Source organism: Bombyx mori, chromosome 8 (assembly GCF_030269925.1).
Source record: "Bombyx mori chromosome 8, ASM3026992v2".
NCBI classification, from domain to species: Eukaryota; Metazoa; Arthropoda; class Insecta; order Lepidoptera; family Bombycidae; genus Bombyx; species Bombyx mori.
Window position 1 is genome coordinate 6,955,325 of NC_085114.1, and position 23,911 is coordinate 6,979,235.

General features: G+C 38.5%; 2 protein-coding genes across 2 annotated transcripts; one reads left to right on the forward strand and one right to left on the reverse strand.

Annotated features, from left to right (window-relative positions):
• Positions 1–2,931: 2,931 nt before the first annotated feature.
• On the forward strand, positions 2,932–20,722 carry LOC101743196 (mediator of RNA polymerase II transcription subunit 1). Its single transcript, XM_004932207.5, has 13 exons — positions 2,932–3,360; positions 3,578–3,711; positions 4,953–5,076; positions 5,146–5,262; positions 5,934–6,072; positions 6,693–6,939; positions 10,050–10,179; positions 10,638–10,760; positions 11,530–11,710; positions 13,008–13,242; positions 14,063–14,238; positions 17,137–17,536; positions 17,624–20,722. Exons 1-13 carry the CDS (start codon positions 3,208–3,210, stop codon positions 20,184–20,186), a joined length of 4,722 nt encoding a protein of 1,573 aa, XP_004932264.1. The 5' UTR covers positions 2,932–3,207; the 3' UTR covers positions 20,187–20,722.
• On the reverse strand, positions 20,510–23,314 carry LOC101744048 (uncharacterized). Its single transcript, XM_021351982.3, has 2 exons — positions 21,760–23,314; positions 20,510–21,408 (listed from the first exon to the last, which is right to left on the reverse strand). The coding sequence occupies exons 1-2, from the start codon at positions 21,828–21,830 to the stop codon at positions 20,841–20,843; spliced, it is 639 nt and encodes a 212-aa protein (XP_021207657.1). The 5' UTR covers positions 21,831–23,314; the 3' UTR covers positions 20,510–20,840.
• Positions 23,315–23,911: the final 597 nt, after the last annotated feature.

Genomic DNA, 23,911 nt, shown 5'->3' on the forward strand with positions numbered 1-23,911 from the left:
GAGGACGGTGACCGGTGCTTGTGGGACCTAAAAGCACTGTTAATGGATCGGGAGGATACGTAATGACGTGTTTTGGGCGACGTCGACTGTTCGGTCTACAGGATCGGGTATGAGCGATGCGACTGTGTCGGTGTTCGAATCGCGCAAGAAGGTATATGTATAGGTTAAGGAATAACATCGTGTAATAAAACCCGGAAAATTCTAATTTGCATAATTACTGGTGATAGGACCTCTTGTGAGTCCGCGCGGGTAGGTACCACCACCCTGCCTATTTCTGCCGTGAAGCAGTAATCCGTTTCGGTTTGAAGGGCGGGGCAGCCGTTGTAACTATACTTGAGACCTTAGAACATAAATCTCAAGATGGGTGGCGCATTTACGTTGTAGATATCTATGGGCTCCAGTAACCCCTTAACACCAGGTGCGCTGTGAGCTCGTCCACCCACATCAGCAGTAAATAAATAAAACTTAAAACCAGTAGGGCCGTCCACCATCTAAGTTGTTTTATCTTGCTTAACTTCATCGTAGCAATTTGAAACTATTTCCAAATTATTGATTCTTCAAGAACTTGCATCCAAAATAGTCCCCTTAAGTTCATAGGTTGGTTAGTTACTCTTTGAAACCCCACATTTAAGGCCGGGGCTATCAAACTTGAATTTAATAGTCCCGCTTATGTCTTCTACTACATAGTTATGAGCACAATAATTCTCCACCACAATTCTGCTCCACTTACCCCACCTGATTGATATACGTACTATTTCATGAAATTGTAATGTACTGCCTACAAGCCAGTTTTTATTTATTTATTAGGATTCAATCAAATCGTACATAAACTCCAGCTGTAAGCTTGAAATAACTCTGTTTTATCTATAAATAGACCTTATTTATTCATCTGTTTTAATAAATAGATCTATATTTTTCTTATTAGAACCATGACATAATGCAACGGTATCCGAACGGCAATACTTGTTATTCGTCTCGATAGAACTTTATAATACAATATACCTAATTTATTTACTTATAAATACTTTTGTCAGTTGCTTAAGTCGAGCGATCCCTTCAGTTTAGAAGACGTGACGAGGATAAACGAAAACCTTGTACGGAATAAAAACCGATCTTGGAGGATTTACGCACATTAAGGCATTTTATCCTATAGGGTAGCAAATAATACAATGCTACGTTCGAAATACGCACGAATGAGCTTGCTAAAAAAAATGTTTTTCTCGTAATTACTATACAGGGCGTAACTGAGACCTATTACAAAATAATAACAAGCTATTTACCTAATTTAAACGAAAAATAATATTTATTCAACAATAAATACTCGCATTTAATAAGCTAGACATAAATAGATATTTATTGCTTTTATGCGTTCATTTTACGTGAACCCGCAATCAACAGTGAAGGCAACTAGAGGACGCCCTCTGCTATATGAGACCACCCGCTCCCCGTGAGCTGGTTTTAATTAAGTCATGTGCGTCCAATGCGAAAATAACTAGTAAAATTAAAAATTTATATGTTATTTGGTGTTATCCCATCGGTGATCACAAAACGTCCGTTGTTTTTTGTTGATGCAGGAAAATGTTAATTGAGAGGGACTAATCCACGGCAATAATTGCAATAAATTAACGTCGCTGTTTGGCTCAGGCAGAGCACCATTATGAGGAATCTTTTATGTGTATTATCTATGGGAATGTTGCGCTACAGCCCAATAGTCCTGACCTGAAAATGGGATACCTGACAACGAGCCAACCGATGGTTCATCCAAACCAAGTTACGCATTGTTGTGAATAAAACCCATTGTGATAGGGATTTTTTAATTGCTGTAGGTTGGATTTGTCGGGAAAGGAGCCAGTACGTCTCAATATCTTATAATCAATATCTTAGCACTCATCTTACTACAAATTCTAAATTTTCTAAGCAGATGCGTATATCACACGAATTTACAAACATATTAAATTTTGAAGAAATATCAAGTGGAATAGTCGTGATTTTGAATAAAACCCGCAAAATGCGTAATTACCTACTAGTGTTAGAATGTAGTGTGAGCAAGTTCCAGTTTGAAGAATGGGATTAAACGTAATAAATAATTACACGTAGATGTAGGCGTACTTTTTTTAGACATCGTATCTCAAGGTTTCTGCAATCATGTGATGTGCATTCCGCATTCGTATGACGTCTGTATGGGTTCCGAAAAGTACTCGAAACCAAATGGACCATTAACTAATTCAAAAATCCATCTATTAATCCATCTATTAAAAAATCATTCGTTTTAATTCGAAAGAACACGATTTTCATACAGTAAGTATTCTTTATCATAGTATTAGGCCTTGCTCTACGGCGACGGCGGATTAGCGTTGCCCTGTAACCTAGGTCGAATAAATGCTATGCATGCTATGCTCAACCTATTCTGAGGCTCAACCATTCCAATTTAACATTCGCAAAATTAATTATGCAACGAAAAAATTATATGGTGATATATAAAAATATCAATAACCAATTAACAGATAAATAAATTCAACCGTTAACACAATCTTTAGTTTCAATTTATGAGATAGCATTATATTCGTTTCTGGTGTCGGAGTGACATAGAGCATACACGTCAGTATTATGACAGCGACGAGCAAAGAAATAACAACACGTTTACTGAAATTAAAGTTATATTCACCATAAAATATATTAGAGAGATATTGTAAGAAATAATTTCGCTTCTTTTAAGAATTATTTATGTAATTGAGATTTTTGTTTCATCTACTACACATCACTAGCTATATAGCTAGCAACCCTAACTTGACGTACATATTAACCGACTAAATATCGTCCAAAGACAGGCACGCAAGACAAATATATTTTTCCTCTCACACACAAAGTTTTTGTATATCGCCATCGCATTTACGATGGTTGATAAAATCATGGTGTAGATTATTTGTTTCACAAAGTAGCCATGTAGCAAATGGTAACGCTTGAAGTTGACAGCCCAGTTTTTTTTCTCATTAAAAAGGTTTTATTACGAGATAAATTAAGTATTAATGTAAAAAAATTGTTTGCAATTAAATAATTATTCAAAACATAAAACTAAAGCAAGAAAAGTATTTTTTCCAAAATAAGAAATAACATTTAACAGATCATCAGATGTTCAGTAGTGGGCCACAGTGATCAATGCTTAATTTCATAAACTTATTTTAATTATTTATTAATTTGTATGCAAAAATGACGGACGGAAACTTAATTATGACTGCGAACGGTCTTATAGATAAATCTAAAGAACTTCAAAAGGAAATCTTGATGGAGAAGTTAAGGTCTAAAACACCACAATATAAAAATTTGACCGAAACTTCTAAGGCTGTAAGAACATCTATGTTGGTATGTATTTTGTTCACTCTAATACCAAGAATTTATGATAAACTATGTATTTTTGCATAAATTCAAAACTCAGGAGTTCTTGATTTATAAATTTATATTGTATCACAATTCGCCTTGGTTTTATTAAAAGTAGTATGTGCAGATATTTGTGAAGTATTCTATACTGAATTGATAAAAAAGAAGAAACATAATTAACAAACGATTCTCTTTCAATTAGGACAAGAGGTGGGGTGTTGATAATGCAGACAGGATGATTTTACAGAAGTGCTTAGATAGTTTGCAGCACAGTATAAAAATTACATCTCTACAAAACCTAATAGAAAGGCTTCAATGTCTTTCAAGACAGTTAGGGTAAGTTCAGAACAGATTCATTGCCTTAGGTATCACATACCCTTGAATTCCCTAACTTTCAGAGTACTAAGTTTAGCATAACTCATTTTATTTATGTCAAACTATGTGAATTTACTGGATTATTGCTGCCTTCAAGAAGCTGCTTGAACATGTCTAAATTTTTTTTATAGGTAAAAGAGCAAGCCTTTTCATTAGTTTAAAAATCATCTTCAGAAACTATTCAGATAATATTAAACCACCAACTTTAAAATAGTAAAATCAACAAGATTTAGCACACACATTCTTTGATAGAAGTGAACAGTATCATTGCTTCTAATTGCTTGCTTTTAATTCTAATATTAATCATGGATCAGATCTTCCAATCAACCTTTTGCCTAAAAAAATATATTCTTCATTCCAGCTTAAATTGATAAAATAACATATGCACCTAAGACTGAAAAACTTCCACCTATCAATAATCTTAACAATAAATAAGATTTTGCTATAATACTCAATTATTAAAAGTAGTGTTCACCCAATGATTGAAATTAGGCCATAATTACTAAAACCAATCTTAATTGAATTTATAATTTATCAATATCTATTTTTTGTTTATTGATGACATATTGAAGAATAAACTTAATAGTTTTAACATTTTCGTTGACAACACTTAAGGGCTGTGAATAAAATCTGATTATGAACAAAAGAAAAAATGGTGTCTTACTGTTTTGTCTTTATTTTTTAAATAATTGAATGAAGTTTGTTTAGTACATACTGATAGGAACTGGGGATGCTAAATCTTAGGGCATTGGATCAAAAAGAAGTAAAGACACTGCCTGTATGTAGGGATGACAAGGAAGTAGTAGTAATTACTCAACAATGGTATCTTCTAATTAAATAATAGTTGAGAGACTACTATCTGTAAATTACTTTTATAAGTTGCCTTTTATGTAATCCAAAAGTTAGGTTATTCAAGAGATTTTTTATTGAAATGTAAAAGATAAACGTAAAATTAAAGCACAAATTTTATGTTTGATAAGCTGCTTTCTGGATACATAGTATATCTATGCTAATAGTTTTCAATCAGCCGCAGTGTTGTCTAACATACAAAATTATGCACTTTCTATTCACATCCTATGATGTGTTTATGTAATACAATTTGTATGATTTTTTTTTTAAATAAGAACCCTCGATAACGTAGTTTTGCCTTAGGATACTAAAAATAATATTGTGTAAATAAAGTATGTTTTGTATATTTTCAGATTAAAATTAGTAGTTGGCACTTCAGGAGTAAACTTGTTCATATCATCAGATATGTTTTATTTAGAGATACTTGTAGAATCATCGGGTTCCGTAAAAGATGTCAAAATACATCATGAAGGAAAGGTAATATATTTTTACTGTATGGGTGGATTTAAAATTTCACACAGTCATCTAAAAAATTTCTGTTTATAGATCGAACAACAAAGTTGTGAAGAATTGGTACACTGTATATCAGCTGGAGATTTCACAGATTTTACAGCACAATTAGAAGGTTTGACTGCTGTTTATCAACTTAATGCTGAGAAAAAGGCAAGTACTTACTTATTTATATGGGTAGCGAAAAGTATTTTAGTAAAGAAAAAAAAAACCTAGATTGATTTCATGATAAATTCATTCTTTGCAGATTAAGGTTTTGTTCTGTTTTCAGACTTACACCATAATATATTATAGCAATGATCATTTCAAGCAATTAATTTACCTATATTGTTTAATTAAAATTAAACTTTTTTCCCATTCTAACAAACTATGATCTCATCTTATTGATCTACTAATCTTGACTATTATAGTACATCAAAGCCTGAGTATATTTCTAGTCAGATTATCTATATTTCAAAAAATAAAATTACTGATGGTGGTCTGGATTTTCAGAATCCATTACACAAAAAAATACTTAGCCTGGGATGTTTTTAATTTCCCATTTAAATTCCTTAACACTGTTGAACAAATTAATAAAACATAGTTAATTTCTCATTACAAAAACAAAGGTACTTGATTACAAATTCTTAGTATTATACTCTATTAGGCAGCGGCTTGGCTCTGCCCCTGGCATTGCTGAAGTTCATGGGCGACGGTAACCACTCACCATCAGGTGGGCCGTATGCTCGTCTGCCTACAAGGGCAATAAAAAAAAAAAAAAAAAAAAAAAATTCCTATTCTTTAGTATACAGATCCCACATTTAAGACAAACTCGTTTGTTTTAGGTGAAATGTAAAGCATTCACTGCCCTTCAGAGCTTGGAAGATGACCTGTGTACGTTACGACAATTACAGAGTTTTATAAAAGATCCTTGGGCACAAGTACACAAGAGTCCCATAGGTTTTCTTCAGAAACGTAGAGGAGGTAAGACATACATAATTCGTAAGAAAGTATGTGATAATTAAGAAACATTTATCAAACTATTTTTAAAATTATTTTGAATGACTAGTAACCCGCTCCGGCTCCGCTCGGGTCTTTAACAAAAATATCAGAGATATTTGACGTTTTATTTTTTTAAATAATAGAACACTTATTGCGGCATAACTATAATAGTTAGAAATATGCTGTCGCGACACTTTTTGTAAATAATAATGTGTTCTACAAAGTCGTAGTATATTATTTTATTCTATCATCAATCGTTTTTGCAGGACACGCGATGTAAAGAATTTTTTAGGTAATTTTTTTACGCCTTGGGTTACATTATCGGAGTTTCAGTAAGGATCCCTAATTTTTTTCAAAAAAGATTATAGCCTATGTCACTGGGGAATAGTGTAGCTTCCAAATAATGAAAGAATTTTTCTAATCGGCTCAGTAGTTTCAGAGCCTATTCAATACAAACAAACAAACAAATCTTTCCTCTTTATAATATTAGTATAGATTAGTATAGATTTAAGTTGTTTTGAGTTAAACGGGTATTCTCATAAAATGATTAATACGGTGAATATAAAATATTCTATGCAATACTACCAAAATTCTTTTCGCAGGTCACGCGATGCGTCTAACGTACTTCGTTTCACCATACGAGCTATTAGACAAAGACGCGGGCCTACAGCCTCTCACGACTGAACTCTTGACGACCGGGAAACCTACGGCATCCAACGGCTTCGCTTCACACGGCACACCCGCCTACACTCCTATAGGTCATTCCGCCACTGTCTTATTAGAAGGCTCCACTGCCAATAAACTGCAGTTATCGACTATTATATCAAATGCCCAACGATCTGGAAAAAGGTGAGATTATATTTTATTAAAACTTTACTGTAACACTTGCCGAAGCAGACTTCATCCCTAGAATCCGGTCTAGAAACATTGCACTCATCACATTCATTCATCATTTTTCCGGCTTTGAAGTGAAATCATCCCCACAATAGGCTGAGCACTATGGTATGTCTTGCATTAAACGAGATTTGAAAATAATTTCCAACAATTGACTGGCTTATTTGTGCCCTCGTTTTTTTCATCGTTTCATTCTCGACATTTTGACATGAGGTCTCAGTATAGAGTTATGTTTCGCTCATCGCAGATAATGCATTAATAGTTGTGCAAATCATAGGCAGACCTACATATATTTGTATATTTAAAAATAGAATTGGATGCAAAGTATTAAAAAAAACCTTATTAAAACTATTTTTACGATTTAAAACTCTCATTTTTATTGTTTACACATTACGACTGACCATCCGTGATCCACATAAACTGTAAAGTCGAAACGTCGGAAATAATAATAATATAATGACAATAAAAACGCGAGTTTCAAACCGTAAAAATATTTTAAACTATAATATGTACGTATGACTCGCGAAAACCAAAGAATATAAAGTTAGTAAAATTCTTATTATTATTAATCGGATCAAGACAGAAATCACCAGCTCTACCAACTACACAAGGGCGGATCCAGGGGGGGGTCATGGGGGTCATGACCCCCCCTGAGCTGGTCCCTAGGTGGACCACATATTGAACATAATGATTTTAGGACACAATATGTTGTTGCTCCTTATATTGCTCCTTAATTAATTTAATGTAATATAATAACTTTGTATGATGGCAAATTTTAGGGAACGAACGCATCGAAAATTTGAGTTTTACCGCGCCACACTCGCGCGCCCTTGTCGACTACGTAACGTCTAGGTCTTTCTCTACGTTGCGCAGACTTAAATCGTGGCTAAGATCTTCAATGGTTGAAGATCGCCTAACCGGACTGGCACTTCTCCACGTTAATAAAAACGTTTTTTTTTTTTTATGCTTGAAGGATTACTGGTGGCCCGGAGGCCTTTCCGCTTCACCAGGACAGGTGGGCGAGCAAAGGCTCAGTGAGGAGGGCTGGGATTTGCTAACAACTGTCCAAGCGCCTCCGAAGGAGACCTAACAACTCAAGAGCAATTGCTTCGCGAATGAATCTACTACCGGATCGGAATCGCGACCCACTGAGAAGATCCGGCGAGAAACTCAGCGGGCTGATGCATGGGTTAGGTTGCACGTCGACCTCTTTGTCGAGTTGGACGAGTACGGTTTCCGGGGTTCCTCAGCCTGCTCCTAGTGTTAGAGCTGAAGGTATCTAATGCAAGAGTTATTGGATCTGATGGATCCGTAAGGACGTGTCTAGGGCGACGACGGTGACTTGCTCCTGCGTGATCAGGATTCGGGGAGTAATCAGCGGCGGCAACGATAAGGCGATTATCATGACGCATAGCCCTATCGAAGTAACGTTCCGACACTGACTTCATGTGTTTGCGGATCGATTCGAGGCCCAGGTCGTCGTGTAGGTCGACGTTCCTCACGAACTACGGAGCCCCGATGGCTAACCTGCAAAAGCGGGATTGTAGGGATTGGAGGGTGTCTATGTGTGTGCGGGCCGCGTGAGCGAACACCACACTCGCGTAAGTCATGACGGGCCTTATGCAAGTTTTGTAAAGTGTCACCTTGTTCCGAAGGGACATTTTACTCCGCTTACAGATCATGGGATAGAGTCTGCCGAGAATAAATGCGGCACGGTCACGGACTGTTTTTACATGCGGGCGGAATGTCATGGATGCATCCAGGGTGACTCCCAGGTACTTGACCTTCCTGGCCCAGGGTATAGGTTGGCCGAAGAGGGTGATCGGGGGTGTGATATTTCTCCTCCTAATGCGGGAGGAAATAAGCGGTGAGTTTCCCCTTTGAAATAACACTGCTGTGCTTTTCGCTGGGTTGATGTCTATGCGCCATTTTCGGAACCACTGTCCGAGGGTTAACGCTGCACTCTGGAGCTTACTCGCGACTAGGGACTTGTTTCTACTTGAGTAGGTTGTGTCGTCAGCGAATAAGGCTAGCTGGGGCCCACTGAGTTTCTCGCCGGATCTTCTCAGTGGGTCGCGTTTCCGATCCGGTGGTAGATTCTGCGAAGCACGGCTCTTGCTAGGGTTCGTGTTAGCAACGTCATCAGGTTTGAGCCCCGTGAGCTCACCTACAAAAGTTAGGGTTACGCTGACATAGCCTCTCAAGGCTCTCAGCTTAGGTAGGAAAAAAAAAAAAAAAAAAAGAAAAGGTAACTGGGTCGGCGGCGATCGGGGAATATCATTGACAAATAAACTAAATAGGAGCGGAGAAAGAACGGAGCTTTGCGGGACTCCAGCCGTGAGTGGTCGCGGGGAGGAGCGGGTTCCCTCTACTCGATATCGAAAAGAGCAGTTAGACAAGAAGTCCCGTATGATGAGCACGAGACTGTCCGGTACACCCATGTTGAAAAGTTTGAAAATCAAACCGTTGTGCCAGACTGTCGAAGAAGAGGGCTCCCGTGTAGATCGGTTTTGTCATAAAAACGTACCCATTGACGTAAATGACGTAATAACGCCTTTCGGGAGAAGACGTAAAAGAAAAATTGATTTTGTTATTTAAATATGTATTTTGTCTGTTTCTATTTTGTTTGTTGGAAACCCTTGTCGTACCACTTTTGCGGACTTTTGCGTCATACCCCTCGACATACCTTTAGCTGTTATGACAAACCATTCACCACGGTTATGGAATATAAATAAGCTGCCTCATTCCGGGCGTGATAGTGCTTCTCTGGATGTCTTCAAGAGAAGATGACAATATGTACGTGTATATGTAGGTACAAGTTATTATGTGTTAAGTTTTTCAAGTGTACAATAAAGAATAAATATTTCTAAGTACAGTACTTACGTACATTAATAAAATACCTACTTTTTACTTGCATCTATTGTTATCAAAATTAAATTATAAGTTCTTGACTTGACCATGACTATGTGACCCCCTCCTGGCACCAAAGCTGGATCCGCCCTTGCAACTACATGTCATTTGTGGAAACGCTTATAACCTTTAAATTTTATTGTTGCCCTTTAAAGCAACGGTCCCGTATACGCGCCACTGGTACCCCAGAACAGTGCGATGCTGCCGGCTTGCTTCACCCTCAAACTGTCGCAGCCGACGCCGCTGTGCTCGGGCCTAGCGAAATTAATACAAGCCACGACAGAGGTATGTGTATAACTTGACGTTTGACCCCCTTCGTATATAGCAGTAACAATTAATCATAATCCACTTTTTTTTTTATTTAAGTGATTTTATGACCTGGTAACTAAGACCTTTAAGTTATGTCGTATTTTTTTTATTTTAATTCTTATTTTCATAATAAATGATAATATGGAGTGAAATGAATTGAAATGAAGATGATTAATTTGAGTCAATAATCAACTTGGATGAAATGAAATGAAATGAGATGAGATGATATGGGATGAAATATAATATCAGTAAAATGGTGGTCAGATTTCCCACATTTGTGCACTTTCAAGATATTTAACAGTTAATAAACCAGCGTCATTACACATTTAAACCTGAAGAAACGAATAATAAATTTTAAATTTTAATATTATATAATTAATAAATTAATAATAATTATTTGATTAATAAATTTTAAAATATCAAATGTCTCACAGGTGGAAGTGTCTGGCGACTGGGCAAACGCCAAACCGTTGTTAGGGCTGGTCGTACAACAAGCGTACGATAAACTCGTGCCCGGCAAGAATATTGAGTTGAATCTCAGTAAAGGACTGTTTGTTGTAAGTGTATTAATACCGTATCCAAATATTAGTTCAAAAGTTTTTATAGATCGTAGCTGGAGGTAGGTCACCGCTATAATTAATGTATTTAACCGATAATTTCTCGTCTTGGCCTTCCGACTACACAAGAAAATGTAGGTAAAGACATTTCATCACTCAATTAAACGTTTGAGTAATTTGTGGCATAGGAGTTTTTTTTTTTATTGTAGTCACAAAAACTTTTCAAATTGCCTTTAAAATGCCTGGTAAAACGTTGACTATCCATTTCTGAAGAAATCATGCGATTCAGTTAAAAAATTGTAGATATCAGCGTGGCGTAAAGGATAAGACGCTTGGTGCATTCGTATCGAGCGATGCGACTGTGCCGGTGTTCGAATCCCGCTGGCGGGTACCATTATTTTTATGAAATAAATACTAACAAATGTTCACGAACCACTTCCACGGTGAAGGAATATAATATAAAAAAATATAATTTGTGTTATTACTGCAGGTAGGGTGTCTTTGAGGTCGGCACGGGTAGGTACCACCACTCTGCCTATAGCTGCCGTGAAACAGTATCGTGAACAGTTCGTTTCGATTTAAAGGGTGGGGCAGCCGTTAAACTGTAAAACTGAGACTTCGAACTCATGTCTTAAGGACTACGGTAACCACTTAACACCAGACGGGCTGTAAGTTTCTCTACACCCGACTTAACAATATATTTTTTTCTCGAATTAATGTAGTCGAATGGCGTAGTTTAGGAGAGTTATTATGTAACCTGTATCCCCAGAACCTACCGAAGCAGACTCAGTGCTACTTTGTATGTGAGCGGCGCGGGCTGGAGGGTTGCATTGTAAACAGCGTCCCGTTCACGCACCCGTCGCACGTGGCAGCCCTGCTGGCGTGTCTGCGGCAGCAGGCGCTCTTCAACACGTTGCTCGCGAGCTGCGTACGGCTGCAGACCAAACTAGGTAGGTACAGTAAATTGGAGGGAATCTGGACGCTTGTAACTATACTGAGACCTTAGAACTTATATCTGGACTGCCCAATAATGCAACACTGGACACGTTTGCTTGTTGAGCAGTCTGGATCCAAACCGGCCTTTAGGTTAAAGTAGTTTTTATGTTAATTTTGAGTTTTTGTTTTGTTATTATTATTATTATAATTTTATTATTTTTTATTATTGCTATTGCTTTTGTTTTATTCCAAGATTGTAGTTATTATTTTTATTAAATTCTGGTATAAATGAAATGTTAATGAATGTAATATGGATGCAAAATCTGAAGTAAACGAAATAAATAAATAAAAATACTCAAGGTGGGTGACGCATTTTCGTTGTAGATGTCTATGGGCTCCAGTAACCACTTAACATCAGGTGGGCTGTGAACTGGTCCACAAATCTAAGCAATAAGAAAAAAAAAACGCTTTTCAATCCCAACATAAATTTTTAGCCATTTTTCTTAGGGTAAATAAAATTGAGATTCAAATGGTTCCGGAGGTTTAAATTTTCATATACGATGCATTTTTATACATAGTTCATTGAAAAATATACACAAAACAAAAAAAACTAGCTTGACCTGATTCACCTTGGCTTTTGGGGTGAATCGGGTCACGTATGGGGACATAGTTTTTCGGTAGGAGTGGCACTGGTTAATTGTTAGGTAGGTGCTTACCTTTAGATAATTAACTTTTCAATATCTTTAATCAGTTACAAGACTCTGATAACTAAATAAGACTATTTAATATTCTTAAACACTAAATAAAATTTATTTTCAATTCAACAAATTTAAATCTCACAAAAGCATTGTGACAACCCAGATTTCTCCCTATTCTACACCTAGTCCCTATTCCCCCCAATCTACGGTATATACGTTTTGATTACTCGACCGGTCGCAACATATGTGACGTTTGTCTAACTGCAATAGTGTACCGTCTTGTGTGCATAGTGCGAGTTTTTAACGTTCTCGATAGCGTAAAAGTTAACTCAAATTTGTATAGAGTTGTAACGTTTACCCACGTTTGCCGCTAGGGGCGCTGTTGCAACGGCATACAAAGTATTCAACTGATAGCGTTTCGTGCGAGAGAGACAACGCTCTGTGAAACTGAAATCGATTGGTTGTCCCTTTCCAATGGACGAAGTGGAATATTTATCGCTGAGTATTGCCGATGGGTGACCTAACGCCGCACCTGATGTTATGAGGGTGGTGGCAATCACCTCTTTTTCTCTCTGTATACCAAAAATAATATTGTTTATGTTTTATTTGTCAGCTGTCGAACTCGAAAAGGTGTTGATGTTCGAAGTGAGCGCCCTCTCGTGGCAGCACATTTCTATATCGTTGGAACATCCGCTAGAAGAATGTATGGCCACCGTCGAACTTGAACTGTCGGATCCGGCCTCGCCCCGCGCGTCTGTGTACACGCTGAACAGTCCGGCTCGAGACCACATCGACGACTACATCACCAGGGTGCTGCAAAAGAGTCATTCTATACCAATAACGTTAAGGTGAGATATCATTATAAAGCAAATTAAAAAAAAAACAATTATATTTTGCTTTTTTCATTGGTTAGATTCTAACTCTACACACATAAAATAAGAAATTCTAGAATATTGTATTCTTCATAGAACACGATGCTAAAGATCAAAAGTCAGCTTCGACATAGTTAAAGTTGCTTGACGGGCGCAACGTGATGTATCGTAATTTTTTTTTATCAAATGTCCAATAATTTGTATGAAAACGTATTGGCTAATGTTTTTTTTTTTTTTTAACACTGAAACTCCTCGATAACTGTTAAAGAAAAATATACAGGAAATCGCTTGACGGACAAAGGAATTCTGAATTCGTCGTGGCCTAACAGATAAGACGTCCGGTGCATTCGTGTTGAGCGATGCACCGGTGTTCGAATCTCAGGTGGGTACCAATTTTTCTAATACGTACTCAACAAATGTTCACGATTGATTTCCACGGTGAAGGAATAACATCGTGTAATAAAAATGAAACCCGCAAAATTATAATTTGCGTAATTACTGGTGGTAGGACCTCTTGTGAGTCCGCGCGGGTGGGTACCACCACCCTGCCTATTTCTGCCGTGAAGCAGTAATGCGTTTCTGTTTGAAGGGTGGGGCAGCCGCTGTAACTATAGTTGAGACCTTAGAACTTATATCTCAAGGTGAGTGGCGCATTTACGTTGTGGATGTCTATGGGCTCCAGTAACCACTTAACACCAGGTGGGCTGTGAGTTCGTCCACCCATCTAAGCAATAAAAAAAAAAGGAAAAAATGTCACATGGCTTTTTTTTTTTAAATACTATCTCGCTCGTTTCAGGTCTCTCGTCAAGATATGGGAGCGCGAGGCCGCAGCGAAGCAGATGAACGGCGGCTACTCTGCCCTGGACTCGAATTTTAGTTGCGGCGTCGGCGGACTCGACCCCGGCGGCGAGCAGCTCAAGCACGAGCCCGCGCACCCGCACCGCGCGCTCTACCCGCACCCGCACCACGCCGGTAACCATGCCTCCCCTACTCTTATACATAACATTACAGATCTCTCTCTCGTATATACCTAGTCTTGCCATAAATACTATTATTTTAAAAATAAAAAAAATTCTATTGCAATTTTTTTTTTTTGCTCTTGTAGGCAGACGAGCATACGGCCCACCTGATGGTGAGTGGTTACCGTCGCCCATGGACTTCAGCAATGCCAGGGGCAGAGCCAAGCCGCTGCCTACCGCTTAATACTCTCCACAAGCCTCGTTTGAAGAAGGACATGTCATAGCGCTCGGGAAACACCGTGGAGGGGAGCTCATTCCATAGCCGGATGGTACGTGGCAAAAAAGATCTCTGGAAACGCACTGTGGATGACCGCAGTGGCTCCAGGTAGTATGGATGAACTCTACTCCGGTGGCGGGCGGTGCGATGGTAAAAACGAGATGCCGGTATCATCTCGAACAATTCCTCAGAGCACTCCCCATGGAACATACGGTACAGAATACAGAGGGAACCGAAGTCCCTCCGCAGACCCAGAGGCTCCAAGTAATAACATTTATTACTTTTACAGTGTGTTAGTTTAATACATAAATATAAAACAATTTAAAGTATAAAAAGCTTATTCGAAGTGGTCTCCATTGGCTGCAATACAGTTCTTTAAACGTTGAGGCCAGTTATCAATAGAAGCACGCACTCTTTCCGCGGGAAACATTTTCACTGCCAATCGTACGGATTGTTTTAGGGACTCCAAATTATCATGGCGTTTAGAGCAAGCCGTACTCTCTAAAACTGACCATAAATCATAATCCAGCGGATTAAGATCAGGACTAGACGACGACCAGTCTTCAGCTCTGATGAAGTCCGAAACGTTCGTTTCCAACCAAAACTGCGTTGACCGAGCTTTATGACCTGGCGCCGAGTCTTGCTGGAAGGACCATTCTTGATTATTGAACATGGTGTTGTTAAGGGGCTTCACTACCTTCTCAAGAATGGTATCTTGATACACTTGTACCGATGTTTTGATACCTTTTTCACAAAAGTATGGCTCAGTCACTCCTTCATAGCTAATACCCCACCAAACCATCACTGAAGTCGGATAGTGCCCACGTTGCACTCTGTCGACTAATTGGGAAGCTTCCTTAGAGATTTGAGCAGAAATACAGTAATTTTGTTTGTTAAAATGTTGCTCAATTGTAAAAAATTTCTATGACCGCCCTTTGCTTACCGCTTCAGTTGTTGTTTCGATTTTACCACCCTATTCTCTTTTAAATTATCAGTTAAGAAATGACCAGTACGTCTGTTATAGGCTGCATGCAAGTACTAAGTCATCTTTTAAAATACTCGACATGGTTCTAGGTGCTATCTTCATCTTCCGAGATAAAATCTTTTGCTTTCGGACAGGATTTCTTCGAATTCTTTCCCTTACTGCTTTGACCACCTTTTTCGTACGAACACTACGTGGACGGCCAGATCTTTTTCTGTCACAAACAGAGGAGGTCTCATTGCACCTATTAATAGCCCGGCACACAAACATTTTACTAATACCAAGCGTATGGAGAGTTTTAAACATTGCATTTGGCTCCATACCTACTTTGTGTAATGCAATCACAGCGATTCGGTTCTCTTTATCACCCCACTCCATTTTAATATCGCAAAATATTGTACTATGTATTGGCGCCAAAATGAGAAAACTCAATGAGCAATCATATAAAAATGACAGATTCCAAATTCAAATGTAATATTTTGTTTATTTTTAATTGTAACAGTATTTATGGCCAGACCAAGTATATTTCAATCGATAGGTACACCGCCTGAAATTCGTTTCCCAAGATACTTGTCCACCTGATGTTACTATAAAGAATTCTCTCTCTTTCTTTCTCCTCTGTCTCTTTTTTTTTATTGCCCATGTAGGCAGACGACCATACGGCCCACCTAATGGTGAGTGGTTACCGTCGCCCATGGACTTCAGCAATGCCAGGGGCAGAGCCAAGCCGCTGCCTGTTGCTCTCTCTCTCACACACACTCACTCTCTCTCTCTCTCTCACACACTCACTCACTCTCTCTCTCTCTCTCTCTCTCACACACTCACTCACTCTCTCTCTCACACACACACTCACTCTCTCTCTCTCACACACACACACACACACACTCTCTCTTTCTCTTTCTAACATTTTCTATATTTAATTGCACCACAATTTAACTTAATACTTCTTTGAAACTAAATGTTCTCTCTATTTTTTTTGCTCGTTTTACTTGTCAGCAAAACCTCAATTGTAGGATATTATATTTTCGCCAAGAACCAGTGACACGTTCCGATTTGAAAGGTTAAACCGACTGCAGTTATATTGTACAATTGAGACATCGACCTCATGTCTCATGGTGCATGGCGGAATTCACATCGTTATGTTTTTCGACACTGGTAACCGCCCAACAACATGTGGGCTGTTAATTTGTTTACCGTACCCTATATGCAATAAAAAAGGGTGTGTATGTGCAAGTCACATACGGTAGAAATGAAACTTATAAATAAGATATAGTTATAGATATACTGCCTATCCCACTACACAGGAGCATACATATGGACAATGTTTAGTAGACGATAGTGGGGATGCTACGCAGAGTCGCACAAAGAGGAGACCGAGAACACACTAATGTGTCCTATCTCATTCTTTCGCCGGCTGAATCCTATACATTTATGTGTTTATGTCTCTATGGACTTATTTTTTCGTTTCATCTAGTTTGAAATCACAACGATTCTAAAGAAGTTTCACTTCAACAAATAGTTGCTTTGCAGCTAAAATAGGCAAGAGGGTGGCCACACCGTATTTAATTTCGTTTCAATTCCTAAAACGTACACTGGACTCGAACTTTGATTTTGTATTTGATAACCCGTTCGTAATTATAGTTCCATTGCAGGCGCATATCTCTCCGAGCAACAGCACCAACTAACGATGATGTGTCAGGATTCGAACGAGTCTAAGCACCAGGAGGAACGGAAATCGAAAAAGCGAAAGTCTGATTCTGATGTATGGAGCACGGCGCAGAAGAAAGGCAAGCCCGGTTTGAGCGACATGATGGATTCGGACAGCGAGAGCGACAATTCCGATAATTACGCGAACGAAGACGACAATACCGTAAACAGTAATTCTAGTACCGAAGATTTGGAAGGCCGAGAGTCGTCCGCCTCGCAAAACGAATTCACGTCAGATCTAGAACTTTCCACGATGGACGCCGCGGACGCCTTGAGGAACCAGGATAACCGGACCTCGTCCGATATAGACAACTCGAACGATGGAGACGTCGAAGAAATTATGAGGTAAAAATTAATTAATTATTTGCTAACATTATTCTAGCACTAGAATGGAGATAACATTGAAAAATCAAACCGTTTTCCCCATTTCAGGAATTCTTTTCAGAAGTCTGATCACAAAAGGCAAAAACTTAAAAGTAAAGATTCGGAAATGAGAAGAAGCTCTTCTTCTTTGTTGCTCGATTTGACCGAAGGTAAATCGTACATGCCCTCGTCGGTCAGCATCACGCCCATCGGCAGTAGCTCCGCTAACCCGCAGCCTCCGTCGGGTGCCGGCATCTCTTCCATGCTGTGTCTCGACCGACGCCCCGGTATCGAGATCATACCGATCTCGGCGGCTGCTCCGGCCGCCCTGCCCAGTTCCATAACCATCACGCCTATCACGTCCTCGCAAATCAAATCTATGGACGATCGTATTAGGTCAGACAGGAAGTCCAGCAAATCCGGCGAGGAACGAAGCAAAGAGAAGAAGAAAAAACGCAGACGAGACGATTCGATGGGACCCCCGGAGAAAGTGCCTCCTAAGCAGGACCCGTTGACTAAGCCCGTATCAGTCAGTATCAAACCTACTGACGGCTCGCCCTTGCGTGCGTCGTCGCCGAACTCCCTGATCAGGAAATTCAGTCCGAGTCCAACGCACGGCCGTTCCGTGTCCATCACCAAATCACCGAGCCCTAGTACGGTCAAGGGCATAGGGAAACCGTCCGGCACGTCCAGCCACCACAGCAGCCCGCGACATTCACCGGTCCAAAATAGTCCGAAACATCTAACAGGCTATTCGAGTCCAAAAAACCACAGCATCTCTTCCCCTAAACAAAGCTCGTCCGGTTCAGGCAAGCCTAGTATGTCGGCTTTAAAATCGGCGACAAGCGGCTCTCCGTCTGCTAAATCCGGAACAACTGGTTACGATCTGACAAAAAAAATTTCGAAAGACAACTACAGCTCTAGCTCCTCAACCTCTAGGGATAAAGAAAAAAAACATTCCAGCCTCTCTTTTTCTAGTTCCGATCGGAGCAGTCCGAAATTAAAAAACCCCATGAAAATCAAACAGCTAGAAATAACTCCAGTTACCTGTGATAGTGCTGTGACGGAGCCATTGATTTCTCCGCCAAATATAGAAGTAAACAAACCCAATGCTAGCCAAGCGCGTAACAGAAAGGGCTCGCTGAGCGCTGTCATAGACAAACTTAAGTCGGCTCAACATTGTGGAGGGGATTCCGACTCGAGTTCGAAGTCCAGCGGCTCGTCAAGTAGCGTCGGTAAATTCTCGGAACAGAAAAACAGTTTACCCGCTAGCGGCGGCAAAACGAGCGAAAGTAAAAACCAAGAATACATGGTGAAACCAAGTTCGGACGGAATGAAGATCACCATCAACAAGACTCGCTCAAAGGAATCCAGTAGCAGTTCGAAATTAAACTATAGCTCTAGCAAACAATCATCTCCCCAGCTCACGCCTCCCAGTCAAGGCTCTCCAAAAACGCACACCGGCTTGAAACCTGGAGTTATTAGTGGACCGGCCTCTAAAAAGACCCAAGCCATGCAGTCTTCTAAATCCAGCAGTCTGAACACAAGCTCGACACCACCCAAAGCGAATATGAGTCCTTCGGATTCGAGTAATCCGAACATGTCTAAAGTGCCTTACTCTAAGTCATCCAGCAGTAGCAGTAGCGCTGGTATAAATCTTTCAAAATCTGCCTCCAAATCTAATTCGGGCTCGCCTAAAGGCAGTAGTTCAGATTTAGCGAAAATAATACGAGATCGTGAAAGAGAGAAAGCGCGAACGAAACTCATGAGTAATTCAGAAAAGTCTATATTTTCTTCGAAGTCTGAACGGCATTCTAGTCCGAGTGGCTCTAGAGACGACGTCGATGGCGACAGAATAAAATCTTCGAAAGATGTAAACTTTCGTGTTGAAGGCCTAATGAAACCTCTGGACACTCGAAACTTTCAAATTCCAAAACTAAAAGACAAAAATAGTCCCGCGGCGCAGTATGAAAACAGATCCATGGTAAATGATTTTTCACGTTCGCTTGACCAAAATAAATATCCTTTTTCGCATTACGATAATTCTAACAAAGGTTCCGAATCAATGCAAAAGTCGGCCTACCCTTTAAATGTACCAAAACCATTAATGAACTTAGGAGCAATGAGTCCTAAAACTACAGGTAAAAGTGATCAATCGGACAGACCCATGGAATATTCCAAAGCCACCGCAGACAGCCTTACCAAAGGCGGGAGTCCTCAGCGTAACAAGGACGAGGCCAAAGATGCTTATTCCAGTTCTTATCCTCTGATGCCACTCGATTTTAAAACGGATATGGCAAAGGGATTCGCTACTCCAAAAGGCGCCCCCGAAGACAGAAAAGGGGCCGACTCTTGTATGAAACCGCCCGCGAGCGCATCAGTGGCCCGCAGTGGGGCGACTACGCCTCAAGAAGCAGCAGAAATGCTATTAGATTTCTCCTCATCGTCCGGTAGTAAAGTTTCTGGCTTAGTAGCGGTCCGTCCCGTGTACCCTGCCTCTCCGGCCCTCGCCCTGCAATTAGCCAAGAGCCCTGCGCCTTCGCCCCTAGTAGCTCCGTCGCCTCATTCTAATTCACCTTGTATTACAGACGATGAACTCATAGATGAAGGATTAGTTGGTCCCGGTAAGTGAAAACGGTATAAACATCGCGCCGAGATATGTTCCGCAAAAATAAAGCCAAAATGCCTTGATAACTGATAACTGCGAGGCACACTAACTTATAAATAATGTAATTAAAATTGTTAGAATAACAATTATTTTCATACGAATTTGTTGTATAAAATCTTATGAAGTAAATACATACGTATTGTAAAAATATTTATTTTACTTCAAATAATTTAAATTATGCTTTGAAAATATTTAATTTATCCAAAGTATTATCTATGTAAATAGTATTATTATAATGTGATGTATTTTAGTTTTAAAGACAAACTTTGTTATAATAAAAGACGATGTAGATTTTGTAAGTTTAATATAATATATATTTTTAAAGATCATGAAATAACACTATCGAAATAAATAAATACAGATTCTTGAGTTGGAAAATGTTTTGTAAATAGGCTATAAAATATATTAATATAGAAAGAGTACTGCAGCTCCAATAAAATTGAGATAGCATTTACAAAAATGTTGAATGACTTCTTTTTTTTATTAAACGTGGGAAACTCGTTCTTTGTTTAAATTAATAAATAAATTAAATGCGTTTGAAGTTAGCAAACATCACGTTTACAAAAATAATATATTATAAACTACTGGCAAGTGCATGCTTAAAACTAACTAAATACATTAGTAATATCTAAAAGAGCTGGGGCGATAAAATCCGTAATATGGGTAAGCGTATGGGTAAGCGTATGGGTAAGCGTATTGGAAGTTTCTGTAAGGATTCCATCTTGGCGTGAATCTTCTGCGTGCCATGTAACGTCTTCTTGGCTTTTGCCTTCTTCTAAAAATTGTGAACGGTATAACGCCTGCAGCAGTATCCATTATTTCATCTTCAACTTTATCGACAGATGTGAATCTATAAGAGTCGTCAATTTCAGGAAAATAGTCCAAACTTGAGTCATCCTGAATCTGTGTGATGTCATTTGGTTCTCCGACAGACTCTTCTATGATGACGTCAACGTCGGCGACTTCATCAAATTTTGGGAAGTCTTCATTATTCTCTGTCGATGTCTCTAAGTTGTCGCTCACTAAACTGTATTGACCGGACTCTTCTTTGTGATCTTCTGTGTTAACTTCTAACTTAATATTTGGTGAAGACAAATTGTTATCGATTTCTTGTCTTATCGCGGGGCTAGCGGAAACGGTGACGAGCCCCAACCAAAGAATAAATAACGCTCGAGGATACATTTTACTGCAAAATAAAAAATAAAACAAATCAACGATCACTCAACTAAACGCGACTTTTCAGAACTGCGTGAAACCTTATGTGCTCTGCCTTATATTTGAAAAGATCGGGGTCGAAGAAAGGTTGCGCCGTTACAAGAATCTAACTACTTTGTCAAATAAACATTTTTTCTCGTTTTCTAAATCATAGACAAAACATCATGACATAAGCAATTAAAAGTATTAAAAAAATATCCAAAAACTCAGGACTCGATCTTAACAATTAAGCTTAGTGCTTAATAGTGTTTGGTTTTTAAAATTTAATTGATTGAATTTTAACATATCACAGTACTAAAACTTCAAACAAATTAATACTCACATAGTATCCCCAATATCTGTAATGAGGGCAGTTCGGTGTGTGATGTTGTGTTCTGCTTTGTACCTGGCCATTCCTTCTTTGAGCTCTAGCTTTCTCGCGTTTCTCTTTCAGCTTCCTCATGGCAAATCTCGGTAAAAAAGGATTCTGAGATTCCGCAACTTCCAACAATTCTCTACTTTCGGTTTTTGCCACATCCGTTGACTCTTCCAACGGCTTTCCATGAACAATTATAAAAACTGCCAGCAGAAAAAACAGGGCAAGTACATTAATAACAAAAGCCATTTTACAATAAAACAATAATAGAAGAGGTTTAATTGTATGATCCAAAGACTACGACAGTTAATTCCTCTTTATCCGGAAAGCGTCTGAATTCTCATGTTATATACGAAGGCAATTATCGAAGGATGACACACCTCGGGTGCATTTGTTTACCATAAATTGTTATTTTAGGAAACATAACGGGCAATACGGCCCCTACCAATTATCACATCCTCGACTCGCATTCATAGGTCAAGAACGGGAAATACACAAACCGTGTGACACACATTTCATGAACGGCAGATCGTGAAAATTTAAGCATGCCTCTTCAGAAAAAGTTTACAATATATGATACAGAACGGCATAACCACACTGAATAACATTTCTCACTAGGTAATTTATGGCCAAAGAGGATTATGTGTGCCTCTCATAAACATCGCGGGTTCGGGTGCAACCGGGTTTTTTTTTTCATATTTTATTCTGAATCAGTTAGACTTCGAACTATAATAGCATGTGAGCCGCTTCCTTATTTCACAGTTTAGGCGAGCTATAAATTGATATAGGTATATAACGAAGGAGTCTTTCATAATTGATTATTAGGGATAAGTTTCCAGTTTGTTATTTATTATTAAAAGCAAATAAAATTAAACCGAATGTTTGGGAATACAGAATAAAAATAGTTTCAAATTCAATTAATGCAACAATTATTTATTTCCGAAACAGTAGGGCAATCTCCACTATTTTCGCCCGCACTTTCACGGCGGTGAAGGCAGGAACATGCAAATAACGCAATGTGTTCTCAAGGCGCGTATTTATTTTACTTGATACAGTTTCATGTATAAAAACAGTAACGGAACTCGACTATGGATTCGGCTCTTATCGGTACTTTAAATATTCATTGTCATGGCTCGTCTTATGTCTGTGATTCATAATTCACGCTAATGAATGACTATAAAAAGCTAATAAACTCAACAGAACCTAAACAGATTAAATTCTACGAACAACAGCGTTAATCCGTGTTTTTAGTTTAAGTTACATACATGCGTACTGTTTGTAGTGATAGTTATGAACAGCGTTCAACACGGATAATTCTTTGAAAAAATACGTGTGTATGCAACATGCCCGATTTACTTTTGTGACGTCTGTGATTTAGTAACACAGATGTTTTCATATAATGTAAGTACAAATAATTGCCGAAAAATCATGCTATAAATCTATATTCTTGATCGAAGTCAAATTATCACCTTACATGACGGTCTCCTCGCAATTAGCAATATTTACAATATTAAATATATTACACAAACACAACATAACAATTTTTTAAACTAATAAACAATTAAATAATGAATTTAGATTTTTTTGTGATAGTTCTAAAAAATAATAATTAACAAACTTAAATGAACATTTATCGCAGTATCTTATGAAGTATATATATGAAAAGGGCTCCACGAAGTTTCAAATTTATAGGCCAATTATTTATACCTTTCATGCCATTATTTATGCCAACGGAGATTAGAAAAAAAATTGTTAGTTAACAATTCAATAACTTTTTGAAAAATGGGGATAAACCTTATTTTCCAACGGATCTCGAATCTTTTAAGTATTAAGAAGATACTAGAATTTTTACAAATTTTTAAAATGATAGTTTACGTTATAAAAAAAATATTTTATCTGACGAAGTCTTTTTAGCGGTGGCGCGCGCATGTCGTAAAAGCCACGCGGAGCCCTATTTTCACGTCAAATTAAAATTATAAATAATAAAGATAAAGTTCCGGGAGTACGGACTTTTTTATTGGAAATTTCCTCCTCTTTAACGAGCTTTTTTCGAAGTTCCTTAGATATTAATATTTTTCGAGTTATTAATGAAAAACTAAATATCATTTTTTTTTCATCT

What these genes read in the sequence shown, in the direction of transcription:
- LOC101743196 (XM_004932207.5), top strand. Translation starts at nt 3,208, where the DNA reads ATGACGGACGGAAACTTAATTATGACTGCGAACGGTCTTATAGATAAA. An exon ending in CTGTAAGAACATCTATGTTG is followed by an intron (nt 3,361 to 3,577) that starts GTATGTATTTTG and finishes TCTTTCAATTAG; the next exon opens with GACAAGAGGTGGGGTGTTGA. An exon ending in TGTCTTTCAAGACAGTTAGG is followed by an intron (nt 3,712 to 4,952) that starts GTAAGTTCAGAA and finishes GTATATTTTCAG; the next exon opens with ATTAAAATTAGTAGTTGGCA.
- LOC101744048 (XM_021351982.3), bottom strand. Translation starts at nt 21,830, where the DNA reads ATGGCCAGGTACAAAGCAGAACACAACATCACACACCGAACTGCCCTC. An exon ending in ACAGATATTGGGGATACTAT is followed by an intron (nt 21,409 to 21,759) that starts GTGAGTATTAAT and finishes TTTATTTTGCAG; the next exon opens with TAAAATGTATCCTCGAGCGT.